At 46.1% G+C, this 19,863-nt stretch overlaps 1 protein-coding gene across 1 annotated transcript; it reads right to left on the bottom strand.

Annotated features, from left to right (window-relative positions):
- Positions 1 to 4,052: 4,052 nt before the first annotated feature.
- On the bottom strand, positions 4,053 to 19,063 carry ube2o (ubiquitin-conjugating enzyme E2O). Its single transcript, XM_068751020.1, has 22 exons — positions 18,653 to 19,063; positions 14,661 to 14,720; positions 14,166 to 14,276; positions 13,712 to 13,809; positions 13,531 to 13,594; positions 12,652 to 12,795; positions 11,829 to 11,938; positions 11,558 to 11,708; positions 11,318 to 11,375; positions 10,639 to 10,801; positions 10,397 to 10,552; positions 9,087 to 9,241; positions 8,705 to 8,817; positions 8,486 to 8,614; positions 8,128 to 8,217; positions 7,736 to 8,039; positions 7,246 to 7,598; positions 6,962 to 7,139; positions 6,705 to 6,841; positions 5,914 to 6,117; positions 5,278 to 5,335; positions 4,053 to 4,885 (listed from the first exon to the last, which is right to left on the bottom strand). The coding sequence occupies exons 1-22, from the start codon at positions 19,061 to 19,063 to the stop codon at positions 4,083 to 4,085; spliced, it is 4,050 nt and encodes a 1,349-aa protein (XP_068607121.1). The 3' UTR covers positions 4,053 to 4,082.
- Positions 19,064 to 19,863: the final 800 nt, after the last annotated feature.

Here is a 19,863-nt window from a genome sequence, read left to right as displayed (position 1 = left end):
AAAATGATTATTTCAGCTTTGCAGATGCTGCAGGAAGAGCATGCATTTAACATGCTAGAGGTCAATGTTACATACTGAAAGATGCTTGTGTTGGAAACACTGAATGTAAACGTAACTTTTGTTTGTTAGAAAACAAAGCAAAAATGTCAGTTCACCCGAATCACAGAAAACATCATGCATTCATCTTTTCTGCATGCACAATATATCTGTCCAGAGTTATTTGCTGCAGCTTTCAGTCATAACTGAGTTTTTCTTGTATTATTTATTTCCTGGGGGGTGAGGGTAATGCTTTAAACTACCGGTACACTAACAGGAGTCTCAAAACCTGGAACTATTTCCCCTTTCTCTTCCATTTCTTCACTTGTACGCTTATTTATTTTTTCCACAGGTTTTCCACACATATGATTCTAAGACTTAACCTTAACGTTGTCAATCAGAAATCAAAAAATCAGATCATTGCTCTTTGCATGATCACAAATTCCATCTCATGGTTTGGTGCTGATGCGCCCATTTGTGAAGTCACAGAGGTTCACGCACTAAACTGGATGCAGATAAAGCAGCAAAGAGATTCTCCAAATGTTTAAATTACACCAAATGAACTCGCCGAATATCTCAGACTCAAGAGAAGAGTGTAAACTCTTGCTGCTCTGGTCTTGGACATGCGATCGATGGGTTTTAGGGTTTTAGGGTTTTAGTGCCTCTATTGCTGCAACAACTTGCCAACAACCTATCTTCTTCCTTCCTTTAAAATCTTCCCTGCATAGCAAACCTAAAACACACACACACACACGCTGGAAGATTTATGACTGATCATCACATGGGTGGCCTTACGACATGTTGAGCTAATGACGGCCTTGTGGTAATGATGCAGAGAAGATATCTGCCACTCATTATCCTAAACACGAAAACAACAAAGGTCAATATTTGCCTTCAAGATTGACATTTTTGCGTATTTTAATAATCTCGTCTTTGACAGGAATTAAACACCCAAATATATTTCATCAATAATTATTATGCTTCGGTTCAATGCAAGTTCTGCAGAGATACAGCATCAATTCTGTCTTTTAAGTGTACTTATATCTGTTTTATGTGTTTCTCATGGAGCAGCTAAGTCTCAGCTGAAAGCTACCGGTACTTGCTTGTGTTTTAAGCACTGAAATGTGAGTCCAGTCACTGAAGGAGTTTCTGTTAGCACTTCCCAGCATATCCCAGCTATTTCTTGGGCATTAACTAATATAAATTCCTAATTTGACTCGAGATTCTTTTTTCCTGTTCATTTGAAATAACATGATAAAACTATAAATTGAAGAGGAAAATGCACAGAATACTGACAGACAACCCTCTCATTATTTTTCTGGTCTCGTTACGCAGTGATACGGTGATGAATTCAGTTCCACCCCATCTGCGAGTGAATTAGTTAATAATTATTCACCATCATTCTTTACAGCGCTGAAATCATCAGGGAGTGTATCAATTAGTCCAAAGCAATTCTCTCCATTTGTTAGAATTTTTTTCTCTTCCATTTTAACCCTATTGTAATTTTGTAAAACCTGAATCTCAGCCAAAGCAGCAACATGGAGACCGGTGGTTTCAATGTCATCGGTTGCTGGGGAGACCTACATTCCTTTTTTGTTCGAGATAAAGTGGAACAGCAGCCTGAAACCAAGATCAGACTAAGAAGGAGAAAGGAGCCAACAAACGTTCTCCTGCAAACCAAAGAATCTCGCGGTTTAGTCGCAGTTCATGTCTTTACCTGCTGCTGCTCTCCTGCTGTTGGCTTTGTGTTTAACTTCAGCAAATGTTTTCTTCTGAAACTGAAGGTTGAATGAATTATTGATAGAAAGATCTATTTTTCCATGAGACAAATGTCTGTAATTTTCCTATATCAGATCAAACGGTTTTTTTTGATTGAAGATTAAAATTTATTTGCTCTTATTGATCCCAGCTTGTGATCTCTTTTGTGGGGATGTATTTGAATACTTTAACACGGTAATGATATCTGTACAGAGGGAATCAGGCTACAAATGATAACTTTATTAGTTCTGTTTTATATATATATCAATAACAGGCCACTGTGGAAATGTAGACATCATACAGTCAAGTCTTTTCTCCAGCCGATTCAAAAGGGTTAAAGCAACATGTTACAAGCTTTGGCTGTAAAACAAGCATCTTGCAGTAATAATAATAATATCAATATAATCAGAATGGTTTGACTCTGAATAATATAAACACACACACACACATAATTGTACATACCATTGTGTGCTTGACATCCTGCCAGATAGCTTCACATTTTCAGTTTCGGAGACGAGGACTTTTCCAGAAGTCTGCAGCCGAGGCCAATACTTACGAGTCTCTGACTATTTCAAATACAGACTTGTAAAGGTGACGTTTTACAACCAGCAGCATGTGGAAACAAGAATGCAAACGAGGCTACACAACATCCTCTCCTCCGCACAGCACGGAAGGCAGCAAATAACAAAAGAAAAAGTCAAATCCAGACACAGAACCGAGTGGAATGCCCGTTTTCAATTGGAAAATGGAAGACAAACAAAATACCCTCATGCATGAACTCCATTTGTTTTCAAGTCTCTTCAGAAATGCAGCAGCTCTGGCTTCAGGTTTCTGCTTCATCCTCTGACATCACTCAGTTTCACAATCACAGTGTTCCCTCATTCATAAACACTCGAGCATCAAGGTCCTTTGTTCAGGTAGAACACGAGGCTCGGCGGTCTCGTGTTCATTTCACAGGTTATAGCAAGCACAAAGATGTTTGTCAGACCTGTTATAATCATGGAATTATCCGGGATGCCCGCATTTAAAAAGACAAACAAAGATTATTAGGATTTCCCCAAGGAAGCACGAGACGACCCTCAGGTGAGTTCCACTTTCTCTCACAGGTGAGTTCAACAAAAGCGCAATCAATGCCAGGGTACCCCGGAAAACAAACGTTTAATTTCATGTATTAATACACATGTGGAGAAAAGATTTCAAACAACGGCTGAAGCTCCGTCTGGGTGCTGCAATTTCCTTTCATCGGTGGGATTAGCGGTTACTTTTGCGGGGAGCAAAATGCAACAAGCAGCTAAACCATTCTAGCGACACTCCTTCAGCATCACGTTGAATTTAGCGCACTACTAAACACTGCAGGTGCAATTTGGAGAGGAAACCTGCGCGGCAAAACTCACGACAGAGCAGGAAACTGATCAGAGATCAGCAATAGCTCTGTGACACAACTGTCTGAGATCATTGAGGACAACTCGAGTAAGGCAACGCGTCGACATGAAAGGTGTCATTGAAACATCTGCAGCGATGCGGACTGACCTTCCAGTTTCGTACGTACACTTTGTCACCTCCACGCTCGCTGCGTGATTCAGTGCGAGTGATTGGCTGAGGAAAACGCCAGCTGTTGCAGTGGAAGAAGTGGCAAAGCAGTCGTGTTTTGGCAGTTTTATTGACATTCACTACATTTCACTGGAATATTTCTGTATGTCTGCGGACAGAGAGAATTTGGCAGAAAGCGTGTAGCCATTGTTGTCTGTTAAAGAATTCTCCCAGAAGACGTCGGTCCACGTCTTTCCTGTAGTGCAGGTTGGAACAGCGACGATGTCAGCGGCGCTACAGATGACCCGACGGGCAGAAGAGCTGGGCCTCCAGCCATAGTTCACCATCATTTACTAGCAAATCCCCCCCCCACCCCCACCCATGCAGAAGATGCCAGTTTATTCATCATGTTCATCTGCAGAGACGCTGAGGGAGAACACAAACATTATGAAGTCAGATCCAACCCAGAACCTTCTCATCAGAGTTTTGCTTCTCCTGACATTCTTGATTTGAAACAAAAAGGCAGAACAACCTGGAGATCAGGGCAGAGTGCAAAAAAAAAAAATGGAGGTAAAGGACAAAAATGTGGGCAGAGCAGCTCTGGATGAGACAACTGAATATTGAGCCCCCCCCCCCGCCCCCCCCAAGACGAGTAAGAGATCCTCCTCTACAGCTTGAGGCAGATGAAAGTGTAGACGAGGAGGAGGAGGAGGAGGAGCAGAACAGGGAACGCTGCGGGAGGAACGGTGAGGAGGCACTTACTTGTCCTCTGTGTGCTCAGTGATGCCGGCGGCAGCCAGCGCGCGGCGGTACTGCAGCAGCACAACGCGAACGCTCTTCACAAACCCCTTGGAGAGCGGGAACAGCGGAAACCCGATATCTGGGTAGCCGCTGCCTTCGGGGAGGAAGCTCCGGTAGCTCTTTCGCCGTTTCTTTGGCCGTACCACCGGCTGACTTCCCGCTGAGGTCGCCCCTCCGCCACACACCGTGGTTGGACCTGAATCTGACGTCCCGCCACGGATTACAGAGCCAGGGCCCGTGGAGCCGCCACTCAGAGACACACTCCCGTGGGTGGTGTCGCAGTCCGAGTTCTGGGTCAGCTCCTGCTGAGAGGCGGCTGTAGTGGAGGCACTGAACCCTGAATCCTCCAGCTCCTCCTCCATAATACTGGTAACTCCGGCTCCAGCGACGGCCCCCTCCCCGGGCTTGCTCGGGCTGCTATGGGCCACCGCCATGGGCAGCTGCTCGTCGAGAGGCTCCACGAACGCTCTGTCTTTGGCCCTGGAGCAAACGTGCGCCGCGTGACCCCTCTCTGCAGAATCGTTCAGCTCGAGCCAGGCGTCCAGTCGGTGGACGAGCCGCCAGCCGCTGGACGCGAAATGCTTCTGGATCTCCTGCTGGAAGACGTCCACGGGATTCTGGAGGAGCAGCGTCATAGACTGGACCATCTTGATCAGGGCCATCTCGTTGTAACAGCGGCTGTTCTCATATCCCTCCTGCAGGCCCCGGTCACTGTCGAAGCCAGCTTCGTTGTAGTAGGGCTCGTTGACGAGGATAAGTCCTGCAAAGGTGAGTTTAAGAACATCAGAAAAGGCATTTCCGGACTTCAAATACATTTGGAATCTATAAGGGTAAGCTAAATTCCTGGGGGGGGGTACATTACCTAAATATATATTAAAGGTATACAGAATACTACAAGGTACTGTTAAGATTTACTTCTGATGAGGTATAGGTTTGAATGAAGGAATAATAAGTGTAATGAATATTAGTCTGGCTGATCTGCGTGTTTTATGAAGAGGGTTTATGCCAGCGTTGTGACGTCTGTGTGAGAGAAACGCATTCATTTCAATTAAACTGCACGTGGAGCCCTTCTGAGAAAATGAATGCATGAATAAAACATTTTTGTGCTGCAGAGGAGAGTGGGAAGAGAGGCAGGGGAAAAAGGGCTTTCACCTTGTATGGAGATGAGGACTTGGAGCAAACTGGACTTGCTGGTCCACCTTTCGTTACCCTGTGGACCACAACCAAGAACTGATCAGGACAAAATGTTCAGAGGAGCAGCGTCCTCTCCATCAAAAGTGAACTTTCTCAAAATGTACTTCAGGGAGCAGAAACATGTATTACAAAATCTGGATGAAACCGAAACCTTTTAAAGTAAACTATAATAATTTCAAAACCAGTTTGGTTCAAAAGAGCAGCTTTAAGTTGGTTTATGTAGGAATGACAAAAGCTAATGCTAATGCCTTTAATTAAAACATCAACACACCGCACCTCAAGATGGCATCTCCAACGCTAATTTAATTTAATAAGACAACGGTGGTGCAGTGTGTAGCGCTGTCGTCTCACTACAAGAAGGTCCTGGGTTCGATTCCTCTCTGTGTGAGTGTGTGCTGGAGTGGTTGTCTGTGTGGCCCTGCAATGAGCTGGCGAAGCGTCCAGGGTGTAGGGATAGGCTCTAGCAATAGCTGTGACCCGCAAGGCGGATAAAGCAGCTATAGACAAGACGATTGAGGTCGTCTCGTCGATAAGAAGATGGATGGATGGATGGAATTGTAGCTACACAAACATGGCACACAAAAAAGAAAGCACCTTTCCAATCCAGGTTCCCAGCAGACTGACGCAGACCTTGCCGTTATCGTACAGGTTGGGATTGAGGCGGCCGCTGCACTGCGACAGGTAGTGGAACAGCGGCGGCACGGCTGGGTAGATGTTGGGTAGCTGGATGTCAAACAGGAACAGGCCGTCTTCATAGGGCGTCCGGGTCGGCCCTTTGATCAGAGCTGAGAACAGGTCCTGCATCAAAGACGGGAAAGCCATTTTCACAAAGTGTGAAACCAGTGGATTTTAAAAAGGAGACAATTTGACGAACGGCGCCGAGGTAACTGGTTACGCTGAGAACACGATCACCAGCAGAACCCACAGCCTCGATCTCAAACCTCCATTTCAAGGCAGACTTTAATGAGCTTTTGAATATCAATACTTCGTTTCCCATGAAGCTTTGCTGTTTTCTCAAAGGAAGAGTTCTTCCCAAAATAGAAATCCCTCATTATATACACATATAATATAATAGATATACACACCCACGCCCATGAGACTGAATAGACAGGTTTTGAAAAGTACAAACTTTAACTGAGAACAAACTGAAAACGACTCAACACGGCTAACGTTAGCGCATGCTACACCTGAGAATGCTACACAAACCTGAATATCTGGGTTGCAGGTAAAAAAAAAACGCACCAAATGTTGTTGTTGAGGTCATGTGGCTGGATCCAGCCGACCCTCAGATAACGGCATACGCCGTCTGATCACTGTTATGTTTAACTCCCATCAGAATGTTTTACAGCATGACCCACGTGTGGTCCCTAAAGGCAGAAACCCACCATGCGATCCTCGAATGTTTTGACCATGATGCCGTCGGGCAGAGACGTAGCCAGCAGAGCCATCTCCTTCCTGACGGTGCTAAAGAACTTCTTTGCTTCTGCTGGCTGAAACTCCATTTCATTAAACGAGTGTGTGTCTAAGAAAGGAGGGAGGAAGGAGGAACAGCTGACGACTGATACACACAACGACTCAACTGATGGCCCAAATCCTAACAAGGAACAAAATGAGTTCTGCATCAAGCATCCCCATTTCTCACCTGGGGCCCACTCCAGCACGGAGAACACCTCTCCCTTGGCGCTGGTGAAGGTGACGCCGGGCTTGCCGCCGCTCTGTTGGCACAGCACGGGCGTGTCGCTGAGAAACTCGCTGGGCCATTCTTGCCCGGCCACCGGCGTCTGCGGCTCCTGCTGCTTTTCTTCTCCAGCTCTTTCAGCCTGATCGCCAACGAATCGACAGGAAACACAGACGATGTCAAAATACAGAACCTGCTAACTGCTGATTCATTTGAAGTGCACTCAAAATGAAGTAAACACCGAGTACCTCCGTTGCTGCCCCTCCACTGCCCCCAGCCTCCACCACAGCTTCCATCTTCTCCTCCTCCACGATAGCAACGTTGTCCAGCGTCTTCCTCAGATTCTCCTGCAGCTTCTTGATGTCATCCAGGAAGCGTTTCTCCCTGGTCGGTTTCTCTGGAGCCGGAGGCGTCACTGAATTCACGACACGCGTCGCGGCAGCCGGCTCGGCAGAGGTCGGGGAGGTCGGAGAACCGCCGGTCCACAGCTGCTCCACGGTCATGTTCTTCAGGCTCTCCAGGATCTTAAACGCCTCTTTCAACTCCCTGAAGCCTCGAGAGGTCCCATCTTTGCCCGGCTTCTCTGCGCCATTAACAGCCCCTGGGGCGGGAAGACTTTCGTTTAGTCATTTGAATATGCATTATTATATTATTATTATATATTCAACAGCGATGAGTCGAGTTAGAAACCTCTAACCACACAATAATATACAGTTAAAAAGTCGAAACCGCTCCCACCTCCTCCAGAAGCAGGACTAGCCACAGCTGAAGACACCGCTCCCTCCTCCCCAGAGGTTCCTTTCATGGCCCCCGTTACGCTGCCCTCTTGAGGTGAGATGATGAAGGTAGAGTTCCCGGTGGGAGTGGGTGTATCGGCGCCCTCTGCATTGTTGACGTGGCCGTCGTCCTCCGTGGTGAGGCCGTTATCCGTCTCCCAGCTGTCGCTCTCGTCTTCCCACTCCTCAGCGGACAGGACGCTGCTCGTCTCCTCCACCGAGTCGTAGTCCGTCTCCTCGATCTCGGACTCCACATTGTAGAGGTGCTGTGTGCGGGGTCATTAGGGCGCCGTCAGTAACGCATCGTATTTCAGAAGTGCCATTGCATTGGTCGCGTAAAAGCAGAAGCACCACCTGCGGCAGGACGATCGTCATGGAGTTATCGGCCCACACCACCTCCACCTTGCTGCTCACGTCCACCCGGGACACCTGGCCAACCGACGTCTGAGAGGGGAGGAAAGCAGGGACACGACGTCACCGACAACCAGCAAAACCTGGTGCAACGTGTCATCTGAACTATGAGGGACAGGACACTTTGTGTAAAGCTATTTATGGTAATATTATGCTAAATAATGAAAACTGTCTGCGTATAACTGACTTTACTGAATCAAATCTGTATCAGGAGACGCCAGTGTTTAGAATACAACATTCATGGGGGCGCAACACACTCTTTTTTTTGAGGGCAGACCGCATTTAGGAGCAGGAGGGTCACCTCATTTTCACAGTCGTTCTGTCCGTTCTCCGAGTTCCATATCCTGATCACAATGTCGGCGGTGCGGAAGTGGAAATCTGGGTGCTCTGCGATGTCGTACACACTGACATCTTCCTCGACAGCGAAAACCTGGATTAAAGGGAAGCCCATTTCATTTGCGCTTGAAGGTTGATGACCGCACATTGCTGCACACACTTGTGTCTGGCTTTTCTAACGGACCTCCACATCCTCGTTGGATGAGTCGAGCCTGATCCACTTGACGACGCATGTTCTACCCTTGTGATCCCCAGACTGAATGACACCGTACATACCGGGGTCCTGGAGGGCTTGAGCTGAGAGGCAAGCACAACACAAAGTGCACACACACACAAAAAAAACAACAACTCTAAATGCAAAGATTGATATTTTCATAAATGTATGTCGTTAGAAAATTGTCTGTGACCCCGATGGTGAGTGGCGGGTGTGGCCTACATGAAAGACTTCATCATAGTCCACAGGGACATTAATCTGACACGCCACGTCTTCAACCAAATAGATGTACTGTACAACAAAATCCATTAAAACGCCAAAATAAATAAAATTATGAAATAACTGTCCTTACGTCGTTTGTCAACAACAAAGTCCCCGGGACAAAACTCGTGGCTGTCCAGGTGCTGGATGGGGATGAGGTCGTTTGATCGGATCCCCTTCTCCACCCGCCCTTCCTTCCACATGACATCAGCAGTCGTCTTTGTGGACACAACTTCCACGGCAATGCTGTGCAAAAACAGATCAGAATTACACATGACTGCAGAGATCAGCCTTGTGTCTTTGGGGACTAGTTCTCCTTTAAAATGGTCTGTTCTCATGTTTTTTTTTTTTTTAACAAATCATGGTGTTAAGCGGGATGCACAATGAATGGCTTCTCAGACCTTTAATATGTTCTCAGTTTACCCAACAACTGCAAAAACAACAGAAGAAGAAATATGGGTGTGGCCGGAGATGTGTTTCTTAATTTCCTCAACAACTGGCCACATTAGCTATGAATAATAATTTACCTGCATTGCTGACAGGCCTGCCAATGGTCGAATTGCATTGTGGGTAAAAGAGGCATGACAAAGACAAACGACAAAAACTGCATGGAACAAAAGAGTTCCATGCTCTTCTTCTGCTTGAACAAATAAAAAAAAATACAAATAAAGAAGCATCCATCGCGAGTCCAACGATGTTCCGCAAAGTGAGAGCTCTCGTCAATCACTCAACAGATCGTTCACGGATCATTAAATCAATCCTTAAAATATAAAAAAGAAACCGTGAGAGATTACAGACGTAATGTGGAGTCAAACATCCACATAAAAGAAGAAGAGCAGAAAAACAGCAGCACTGATGTGTGTGTGCTTCAAACATTTCAAAAGCAAAACAAGGTCATAGAAATCGGTTTAGTAATCTGAGGACGGATGTGAGTGTCTGGGCTGAGAGAACGACAGAATCAGACGTCTGCACCGGTGATAAGGATTTAAAACACCCACTGACTTTATAAATCTGATGAATGCCAAAACACTTAAGCTAAGAATTCATTAAAAAAGGAGGGCACTGAAGCCAAGGATCAGTTTCTAATGAGGAAATGTCTTTCATGGACATTCATTTTGCATGATCTGACCCCCCCCATGCTGGTAAGAAACATAACTTTTGTTGAGTAAATAACAAAATAATAAAAAGGCATTTCTGCAATGTAACGTTTTAGAATCACACTACTGAGACATGCAGGTCACATTCTGCGGCGTCACGGTCATTTATGTTTCATTGAGACTGGTGGGAGTCAAGCTAGGAGGACACATGAAGAACAAAGAAGCAACAAAAAGGTGAAACAAATGGACTGGCAGAAACAAAAGGAGTTCCGCGTTCCTGCGCATCCCTTGGCGTTCAACTCACCGGTCTCCAGGCTTGAACTCCCTGGAAAATTTTGTCCTCTTCTTCTTGTGCTTCCGCTTAAGGTTACGGATGGATAGCGGGATGCTCTTCTTCCGGTTGGTTCCCAGGCCCCCACTCTGAGAGGAAGCTGTGGAGCTGGCCGATGAGGTCAAAGAGCTGGAACCAGTTACGGTAATTCAGAAACGTGCTTATATAGAACGATGAGTTCGTGCATCCTTCAGGGCTGAATGCTCCATTCACACCTCGTATCATCAGTGTCCTCTGCAGCTTCGTCGTCAGCGTCCTGCTCGCCATGCTCAGCCAAGTGGTCGCTGGGGTTCTGGGGTTCTGGAGGGTTCTGGATGGGACTCACCGGGCCGTTGTTGTTCGAGTGAGATAAGTCCGTCTGCGCCGACTTGTGTTCGGCTGGGGAGAGATAAAATGGGAGAAAACGCATTGCGATTTGTTTTCCAGGTGTGGCTTGATCTCGCTCACTTTTCTGAAACTCGTGAATGATTGAGAGCTACGTGTGTGGGGAGACAGGAAGGCACAGAAACACATTTCCCTCTGAGTCAAGGCTCCAATTGTTCCCTTTCAAAAGAGACCCCACTGCAGCCAAAGCGGTTTGTAAATAGTACAGAATTGTGTTAAATTTACTTTCATTATGCTTTTGTTTTTTGTACTATTTAGACTTTTATGTTTTATCTGTTGTTAGATACACGCAGATCCATATTAATATACCTGTAGGCATGTAAATGCACATAACAGATTAACCTAGTTTCCATTATTTTTCCACTGTACTTCCAAATCTGAAATAAAAAACATATTTATGAACAAATATTTAAATAAAAAAGAAGGAAAAAAATAACGCTGCAATATAAAGGCTGGTAAATGAATAAAATAAAATAAAATACAAGGTGTGTGTTCTTGTGGATTTGGCACCTTGTGTCTCAGAATTCTCCGTTCTCTTCCCCGAATCCTTCTTGAACATCCTTTTCAACTGCAGAGGACACACACACACACACACACACACACACACACACACAAGTAAACCATGTCCGTATAGCACAGCACACTACTCGACATCATGGTCATGTCCTGAGAAGATCAAACGCTGTTTCACGCTACACATTCTTACACTATTACAAAGTGTGAAATGTAGAAATAAAATTCTAGCTACACCTTTCTGGCCACAGGATCTTCAGGCAGAACAGGGGCACCCTCGGGTCCTTCACAGGTGATGCGCGTGGCGTCCCCCTTAGCAGGGAAAACGTACAGGGCCCTCTCTCCGAGCTGCCTCTGAGTGTGGTCGTAGTATCCTAGACGCCTCACCCTAAAACAACAGACACAAAACACGCCTGTCATTATGTTCAAATGCTTACAGCCTAAAGACAAAACGACTGGGGGGGGGGGGGGGGCATGTGTGGGTGTGTGGAGGCGTCACCCCACTGACCGGGACAGATTCTCCTGCGTGATGGTGGTGGGAGGAGGATAGACGCTGTCAGAGCCTTTGGGAGAATAGCTCTTGGTGATCCACGTCACCTTCAGCTCGACCACTTTCACCTGAGGGCAGCCCAGACAGGGTACAACGTGCACGTGTTTATGAATGACTCAGACGCACTCCCCAAAATAAAAAGTATAGAAAGCTTTTTGTCTCTACACAGACACATATCGCACAATCAAGGAACTTTATAATTATGTTATTAATAAGAGCAAAGCATTTCATTCAGCGCGTCGTCCGTTCGTGGCTGTGCCGTCACCGCTACAATCGTTTTCTGCTATTAAAAAGAGAACCGGCTTCTACAGAATGGATGGAAGCTAAAAGCATTAGCGCTCACTCTGTCGCTGAGGAAAGTACACGACGACGCTGAGACACGCACAACAGAGAGTTCTGCTCAAGTGGATGCAAAACGTGCACCTGCTGGATTTAACAGTGTTGTGGTTTTCACACGAGCACTGAAGTGTGCAGAACTTGCAAGTTCTTGCTGGCCTCATCTCATCTGGAGGTAGTAGCAAACTCTGAAATTCAAATTCATGACATCCTGGCGCATCTGCAGAGTTTAATTATGCAACACAAGCTACATGGAGTCGTTTCTGGTCGTGTCGTGATTTAAATAATTCCCCGTCTTCTTCTGTGCTTTACAAAAATGTTGCCACGCCGTTTTCCTGAGACATTAGACCGATTCGATTCACAATTACGTTGTTAAGAACGTCGATTTTCAACGCTCTAGGAAAGATTGATGCACTGAACAGAAGGGGCCGTCGTCGTCTCTTACTTCTTCTACCACCACCCTGAACTTGCACTTTCTGCTGAGGACAGGTTTGACCCCTGACAGCCACTGCACATTAGAGAAGACTTTGGCCGGACCGATCAGGACCTGGCCGGGATAGAAGCCATACGCCTCGTCGAAGAAGAGGCCCTGAGGAGCAAACACAATGACACGGACGCGATATGACGCAGAGCTGAAAACGTGATGCTGCTGCTCATTGAACGTCAGAGCAGAGAATGCGTTACAATTTATATGAAAAGTAATAATTACGTACGCAATCAAATATTTCATCAGTGAGAACAGAAATGCATTATACAGTGCATCATTTTTTTACGCTGCCTTAAAGGTTTCTACAAAGTAATGTTTAAGAACGAAAGCATGAAATCCATGTGTTAAACATATAATGTAAAAATAACAACGCTTTTTACTCACTTGCTCTGCAGCTCTTATGAGGATACGGAGGAGGCACCACTAACCTGCCAGTTATCTATTTAATTCATTCATTTTATATACAATAGCTCCTATAAGTCTATAATGACTAGAAACCAGAAATAATACAGTTGTGGGGTTTTTTTTCTTAAAACATACAAATACTTTTCGTATTTTCTCTTGATCTTCTCCCTCAAGTCGTTCATTCAGGCAAGTGTCCAACTATACGACTAAAAAGTACGGCGAGCAAAATGACCCTTTGAATACGCATTGATCGACTCTTCTCGTCATTGCTGTTGGGGCACAACGGCACCTGACACTTTAGGTCTGACCCAAACTAACACTTTGTCAAAGAACGGAAATGGTTTTTAGTCGGGATGGGAGTGAACTTTTTGTGAAGGGGATCCGACCCCTGACGAGCAGCTGTTCGGCCCGGGGCGACTCACGGCTACGTACCGAATCGCTGACGTGTGGACAGACGTCGTACAGCTTGGCACCGTCCTCCACGCTCATGGAGCACCTGAAGAGAGGAAGAGAAACGGACTCACGAGCATTCACTGGAGATGAATGCATGTCCACGTGCAAAGACCCACATGATGCTGTATAAAACACACACACACACACACACTCTCTCTACCTGGCTCCATTTGAGAGCTTGAGGATGATGTGATTCGTCAAGTCGTGCACTTTTCCCAGCCAAAAGTCGTAAGCGATGTAGTCACCGTACATAAACGACTGCTCGGAACACAGAGACAACAAGAACACCATCAGGTTCACGCTTTACTACGTTTAGATTACAATCTAAAGAGTTTTGCTTTCGACACCGCAGGTTTGAAGGTGGACGGTCAGTTCTTACAGGGTTTTTTTCTACATTTAAATAAAAAGTGAGCAATCGGTTGAAAAATCTATAAAGTGAGTAATCTAATCTGTAATTTGCTCGGCAATGTCCTATAAATGTCCTAAACAATAAGCGTAAAGATAACTATTTTTCGTAGCTTTAATAACGTGGGATTGAACTCGATTCACGTTGCTTTGTTGTTATTGACAAACGTTTACGTTTTTAAAGGCAGGTCAGCAAAGACCTCTCCTACCCAGATGTGCTGCAGGTCTTTGCTGTTCACTGGATACAGGATGCAGTTGGTGCCCACAAGCTTCACTGCGCAGTCAATGTCAATGTTGGTCACAATGCCACACTGGCTGCCCTGCAAAGCCACGGATACAAGGAGCATTAGATCAGCCGCCCGGCCTGCTCATCAGTCTCATGAGAAGGTTTTTGAAATGGTTTTATCACTTGGCAACATTTGGGTTTCAATCACAATAAAACTCATCATGTTTCTGGGGATGGATTTCGTGGTCTGACTGAGTTGCTGCATTGCACTGATAGAAACTCTGTCCTCGGTTAAGTGTCAGCCTGCAGTGGAATTCCAGTCAGGTCTGATGCAGCAAATGGAACAGAGCTCTGAACAGTGACTGGACTGACAAATGGAGGAGCTTGATGGAAGATGAAAGGACGAGCAAGGGAGAGTGTCGAAGAGAGAGTTGCAAAGAGAAAAGGCGCACACACACACACGCACACACACACTTACATTAGAATGGTTTCGTCGCACAACGTCTCGAATGACAATGGAACGATCTTCAAGTTTCAGCTGTGAAGAAAAGAACAAAGGCGTTCAGGAAACGATAGCCTGGTGACATCATCGCTGATAAATCTAACACGGAGAAGGACCGACTGGCCGACGTTGGATCATCATTAGCTGATGTTCATTCCTCCTGCAACAGCGAGAAGACACAGCGATGATCTCAAAAACACACGACTGGCACACCCTGTCCTGTTACATGCACGGTCAGCAGAACCGAGAGACACATTCCTCCAGCATGAGAGTCCAGTCGTGTAAGAGTAAGCAGACCTACGGTCACAATCACTGAGATAAAAGGAGCTTCTGTGAAGGAACAAGATGTGAAGGCCTGTTAGTTTGTTGTCTTTTTGATGTGTGAAGCAGGTCTTTCATTTTGGAAATCATCATCATAGGCTTGTTGGCTTGCATAGTTTGTAATGAGAAATCTATGATCTCCCTGATTTCTTTGTCAGTAAGGCCCAAAAAAAAATAAAAAAATAACGGTCATAAAGTTCCCGGATCCGCATGGTGATCTGGATCATCATCAAATTCTGGGAGCAGAACATCTATAGCAGAATCAATGGTCCCCACGTCCGCTTGTAATCTATTAAAGGGACCTCTTGTTGACCTCTTATGTCCGCAGTCAGAGCACACAAACATCCACATAGGCATAGACAGACACACACACACACATCTACATAGGCATAGACAGACACACACACACACACACAATTCTTTGGATAGGCGCACACATACACACAATTCCTCCTTATTAATATTCTTTCAGCGCATCAGGCTGCAACACACGCCTTCAGTAACTCGTTCAGAAACACTGAAGAGAGGAAAGGAGGTGCGGAGTCAGATGTGCGTGCGTGCGTGCGCGTCTGTGTGTGTGTGTGTGTGTGTGTCTGTGTGTGTGTGTGTGTCTGTGCGCTACCTCGCTCTGAGACAGAAGACAACCTCTCTCTTGAGGTATCGGGGACCAGATTGATTAGAGGAATCAATGAAGGACAGTACTTGCATAATAAACACAGGCCTTTACAAGGGAACGCCTGCAGTCTTGGCTCATCCCTCCATTCTGACGGACGACTACATTCCACAGCGGCCCACGTCGTCTTTCAAACTCGTCTACGTCCCAACAAGCGAGTCGAGGTAGGAAACACGATGAAGTCAATAAATGAAAGGAGCGGTTTCAGTAAACCCACCTGCCTGTATCTACTAAAAGAAAAGTCTACCTGCACGGTGAGATTAGGATTACGCTATGATAACGAAGGTTCAGGCATCACACAGCGCTGCAGCCCCTAATCCAGCCTACCGGATCGTCATCATCATACGAAAGCATGATAAAATTCAACTTCATGGACCAATAGGAAAAGCATGAGGGGCTCAAGACATCGTTGATTAATTTCTTTCTGATAGTGTGTCGGTCTTTCTCTAATAGTTTACATGTAAAGATTCCTGGCAGGGCTTCATTCTTTACGGCGTCAAAAACAGTCACAGTGGAACGTCATAATCTCAACGTAATGTCAACGAAGCCATGAGAAACTAAAGTAACACAAAGAATCCAAGTTTAGTAAACAACGCATGGCCTTGCTTCCTGAATCACTGATTTCTAATGCGACTGCCCCGCATGCAACAAAACAAGCTACGAAACCATCTTTAGCTTTGAAGAAAGCTACGAAACCATCTACAAAAGAAGAATATGCAAAGCTTTGGCAGTCAGCTCTGCTGGAAACCAGCAGGGGCGACGGCATACTCGGCAAACATCGGTCAAAGAGCGGCAGGAACAGCAACAGGAGACACAAACACTGTCACTAACTACACACAGAACACGCTTCATAAATATGACAGATGTTCCTTCAACGTTTTTATATTCATGTCATCAAATTGTATCCTGTTAAGAGCAAAGTACTGAAATATAATAATTGTATAAACACATTTGAAGGATGCGTAATATGGTCCAATTAATAAATCAATATTAAGAGATATATATTATTTTGTGCGTCACACACTCCTAGGATTTACAGGAAGGGTGCACAGCGCTATTTAAAGAAAGCGGGGTGGGGCGTTTTCTAAGTATGCCACTGTGTAGTACGGGGTTAAAATAAAGAAGAGATGGGAAAAGCATTTAAGAATAAGAAAGATACCGGAATGGAAGGAAAGACCTTAGGCAGGAAAGACACGGGAATGAACATTAGGAGGGGAAAATAGAGAAAAGAGGTAGAAGACGGCAGAAAAGGAGGACAATGACAGTCACAAAGAGGCAGAGAACAGAAGATGGGGACGAAATAGGAGGTGAAGGATGTTAAGAAAGAACGCTCAAGAGTCAGAGAGGTGAAGCGTAGATGGAAGCGGAAAAGGACTGGATCATGGAGGAGATGGCGAAAGGGAGGAGGAGGATGCAAGAAGAGCTGCACAGGGCGTGACAAGGAAAACGTGAGGAGCAGCGAAGGAGTGGAAGATCGAGACACAGCTCAGGAAGGAGGAGAGGAGCACAGCGAACCACAGCAGGTAGAAAATGAAGGGGGGGGGGGGGGGGGGGGCAGGCTGGGAACACTGGGCAGGGCCAGTACCGCAGAGGAGCAAGGGAAGATGGGAGGATAGAGGGACTGCAACAGACTGGATTCTGGGAGAGAAGCAGTCACCGATTGTCTGCATAAATGAGTGAGAGAGAGAGAGAGAGAGAGAGAGAGAGAGAGAGGATCAAATGAGATCCATTATCTCAGGCAGCACCACATTACGTCAACCATCTGAAACGCCAGTCTGCTGAGACACAGAGATGAGAGGGTGATGGTGTGATGGTGAGGGAGGCGGGGAGGGAAGAGAAGAACACAGAGATGGAGGAGATTGGGTGTGAACTGAAAGCGAGCTGAAGGTGGGATCTGATATGTTCAGGGACGAGTCAGAAGAAAAAAGAAGAAGCAAGTTTTAGATAATATTGGTGTCAGGTAACAAAATGAATGAATGAACATGAAAATGAAACATCAAAGTGAACTTGGAAGAGAAAAGTTCTATTATAAGTGGCAATATCATGTTGAAGAGACAACTTTGCAGGAAGTAATCGTGAATTATTGATTAGAACCGTCAAAATAATGTACAACGAAACGGGGCCTGCTGGGGACAGCGTTTACGTTTCACCAGACACAAGCATATATAAATATATAAATATAAATATCACAGCGTACCAGAACAGAGCAACAGAATGACATGTACGTATCACGATCAATCCAGGTGGGTCATTGTTGAACGAAGCCTTTGTCGTGACGCTCACACCAGAACTTTACCCATTTAGCCCAACCAAAGCGCCCGTAGGCCGTAAAACAGGCTTCTGGGCCACCTTTGTGTTTTGTTTGAATATTTGTTTTTTTCCAGACCAGTCCTGTGAAAGAACACACAAGTCACCCGAGTCCCCGTTACTTTACCAAATCACAGCTGGTTGCATTTGGTGTAAAATAAAAATCGAATTTCCCAAACCAGCAAATTGTCATTTTAAATCTCAGAACGACAATGATAATTAAAGTTGTGTGTTGTCAATCAACTGACTGACAGCTCCGTTTGTTCAATTGAAATGTCGTTTCGGCTCCAGGCCTGTGGGTATTATCGGACACAGATAAGCGACGGCTAGCTCGGCCTAATGAGGGGGTTCTGTTCCGTCCCGCCGGTCCAGTGCCGCCGGACAGCTCCGAAATGTTGCGGGGTTCGTGTTTGTGACGCAGATGCGTGGATGACAACGATGCTTGACCTCAGGCCAAGTCACACCCAGCTGAGAAGCTGCAGCAGGGTCGCTAGCAGAGCGCACACCTGTCCAGAGCCTCCCGGCTCCGGTTAGCCCCCCCCGTCACCAGCGGGGAGCTAGGCTGCTAGCTAGGCTGCTAGCGTATCGAGCGTGCTGAAATGCTAGCTAGTTGTGGAGCTAGGTGTTTGCTACGCGTCTGGCAGGCTAGTTCCGTTAGCTTGGGTACCTTTGTCTCCCGGATGTCCTGCTTCCCTCCCTCAGGATACCACTGGACGCGGACAAACCCCATAACGGGGGTCAGGCTGCTCGGGGTGTCCACGGTGTTCTCGTTGTCCGAACCACTGGGGACTCCTCGTCCTCCTCCTCCTCCTCCACCTCCTGCTCCTCCTCCTCCTCCTCCTCCTCCCCCTCCATCATCATCGAGGTCCGAATCGAAGCTAAAGTCCTCCTCGCCGTGGATCCTCCGTACGAGGCCGAACCGGACCAAGCCGCGATAACGCCCCGAGACGAGGTCGTGGGAGAAGAGCAGCCGCTGGGAGCCGTCGGCTGTCGGAGACAGAGCCGCGGATGGAGGCTCGGAGCCCGGGCTCGCTGCGGGGGAGATGGCCGGGGTCGGAGATGCTGCGGGCTCCGCCATGGTTGCTGTTGTCAGGGAGGGATGCTACAACGCTAGGATGACGGTGGAATGGAAAAAAGGGAACTGGAAGCAGCGTGCTGAAACGTGTTTACGTCGGTGACGCAGGCAGCGACGTGGACAACGTGGTTGCGTCATCACGCAATACTCACCCTCGCCACCGAGCGTCAGTGTGAGGCACAGCCGAGGAAAACAACTGGATCATTTTATTCATAAAAAATATATGAATTAACTAGGGACTAGGGAGATTCATATCCCATCTTTAACTTTATGTGGGATTCAGATCAGGTGAAGGTCCAAAGAAGCCCAAACTTCAGCATCCAACATATTTCTTGAATTTCCTGATCCTAAATAGAATCCATGTACCTCTAGTCTAAACACTCCTAGTTTTTGTGACTAAGGATGTAAAGCAGATCCATGTTTCACTGTAGGTAGTGTGTACTTTTCACTCACACACACACACACACACACATACACATGGATCCCTAATATACAGCCGGGCCTCAACAGAAAGAAAATAGCTTTTGGTTGTCCACTGCATAAATAAATCTATGAAGGTTTTCATAGTGTTTTAACAATGTCAGATTTACAATGTTCTCTCTATAAGGATTGATATTCAGAGGGTGAATGAATTTCAGACTGCAGGAGACATCAAAATGAGCATTTTGTGTTCAATGTGGAACAAAACTCAAATCTGCTGTATTGTCTGATTTGTCTGTAAACATTTACTTTGGGTCTGATGGCAGCATCACAGGGGTTAAATAATTCTCGACAAAGTTCCCCCTGATCCCGACTAAATACTG

The sequence above is a fragment of the Brachionichthys hirsutus genome, chromosome 17 (genome assembly GCF_040956055.1).
Source record: "Brachionichthys hirsutus isolate HB-005 chromosome 17, CSIRO-AGI_Bhir_v1, whole genome shotgun sequence".
NCBI lineage: Eukaryota > Metazoa > Chordata > Actinopteri > Lophiiformes > Brachionichthyidae > Brachionichthys > Brachionichthys hirsutus.
Note: the sequence above shows the minus strand (reverse complement) of the source record. Positions and strands in the feature narration are given on the sequence as shown.

Excerpts from the sequence above, each read along its gene's own strand:
- ube2o (XM_068751020.1), bottom strand. The coding sequence starts at position 19,063 with ATGGCGGAGCCCGCAGCATCTCCGACCCCGGCCATCTCCCCCGCAGCG. Across the intron at positions 6,118-6,704 it reads AAACATTCGAGGATCGCATG|GACCTGTTCTCAGCTCTGAT; the intron begins GTGGGTTTCTGC and ends TCTTTGATGCAG. Across the intron at positions 5,336-5,913 it reads TGGGAACCTGGATTGGAAAG|GGTAACGAAAGGTGGACCAG; the intron begins GTGCTTTCTTTT and ends TGTGGTCCACAG.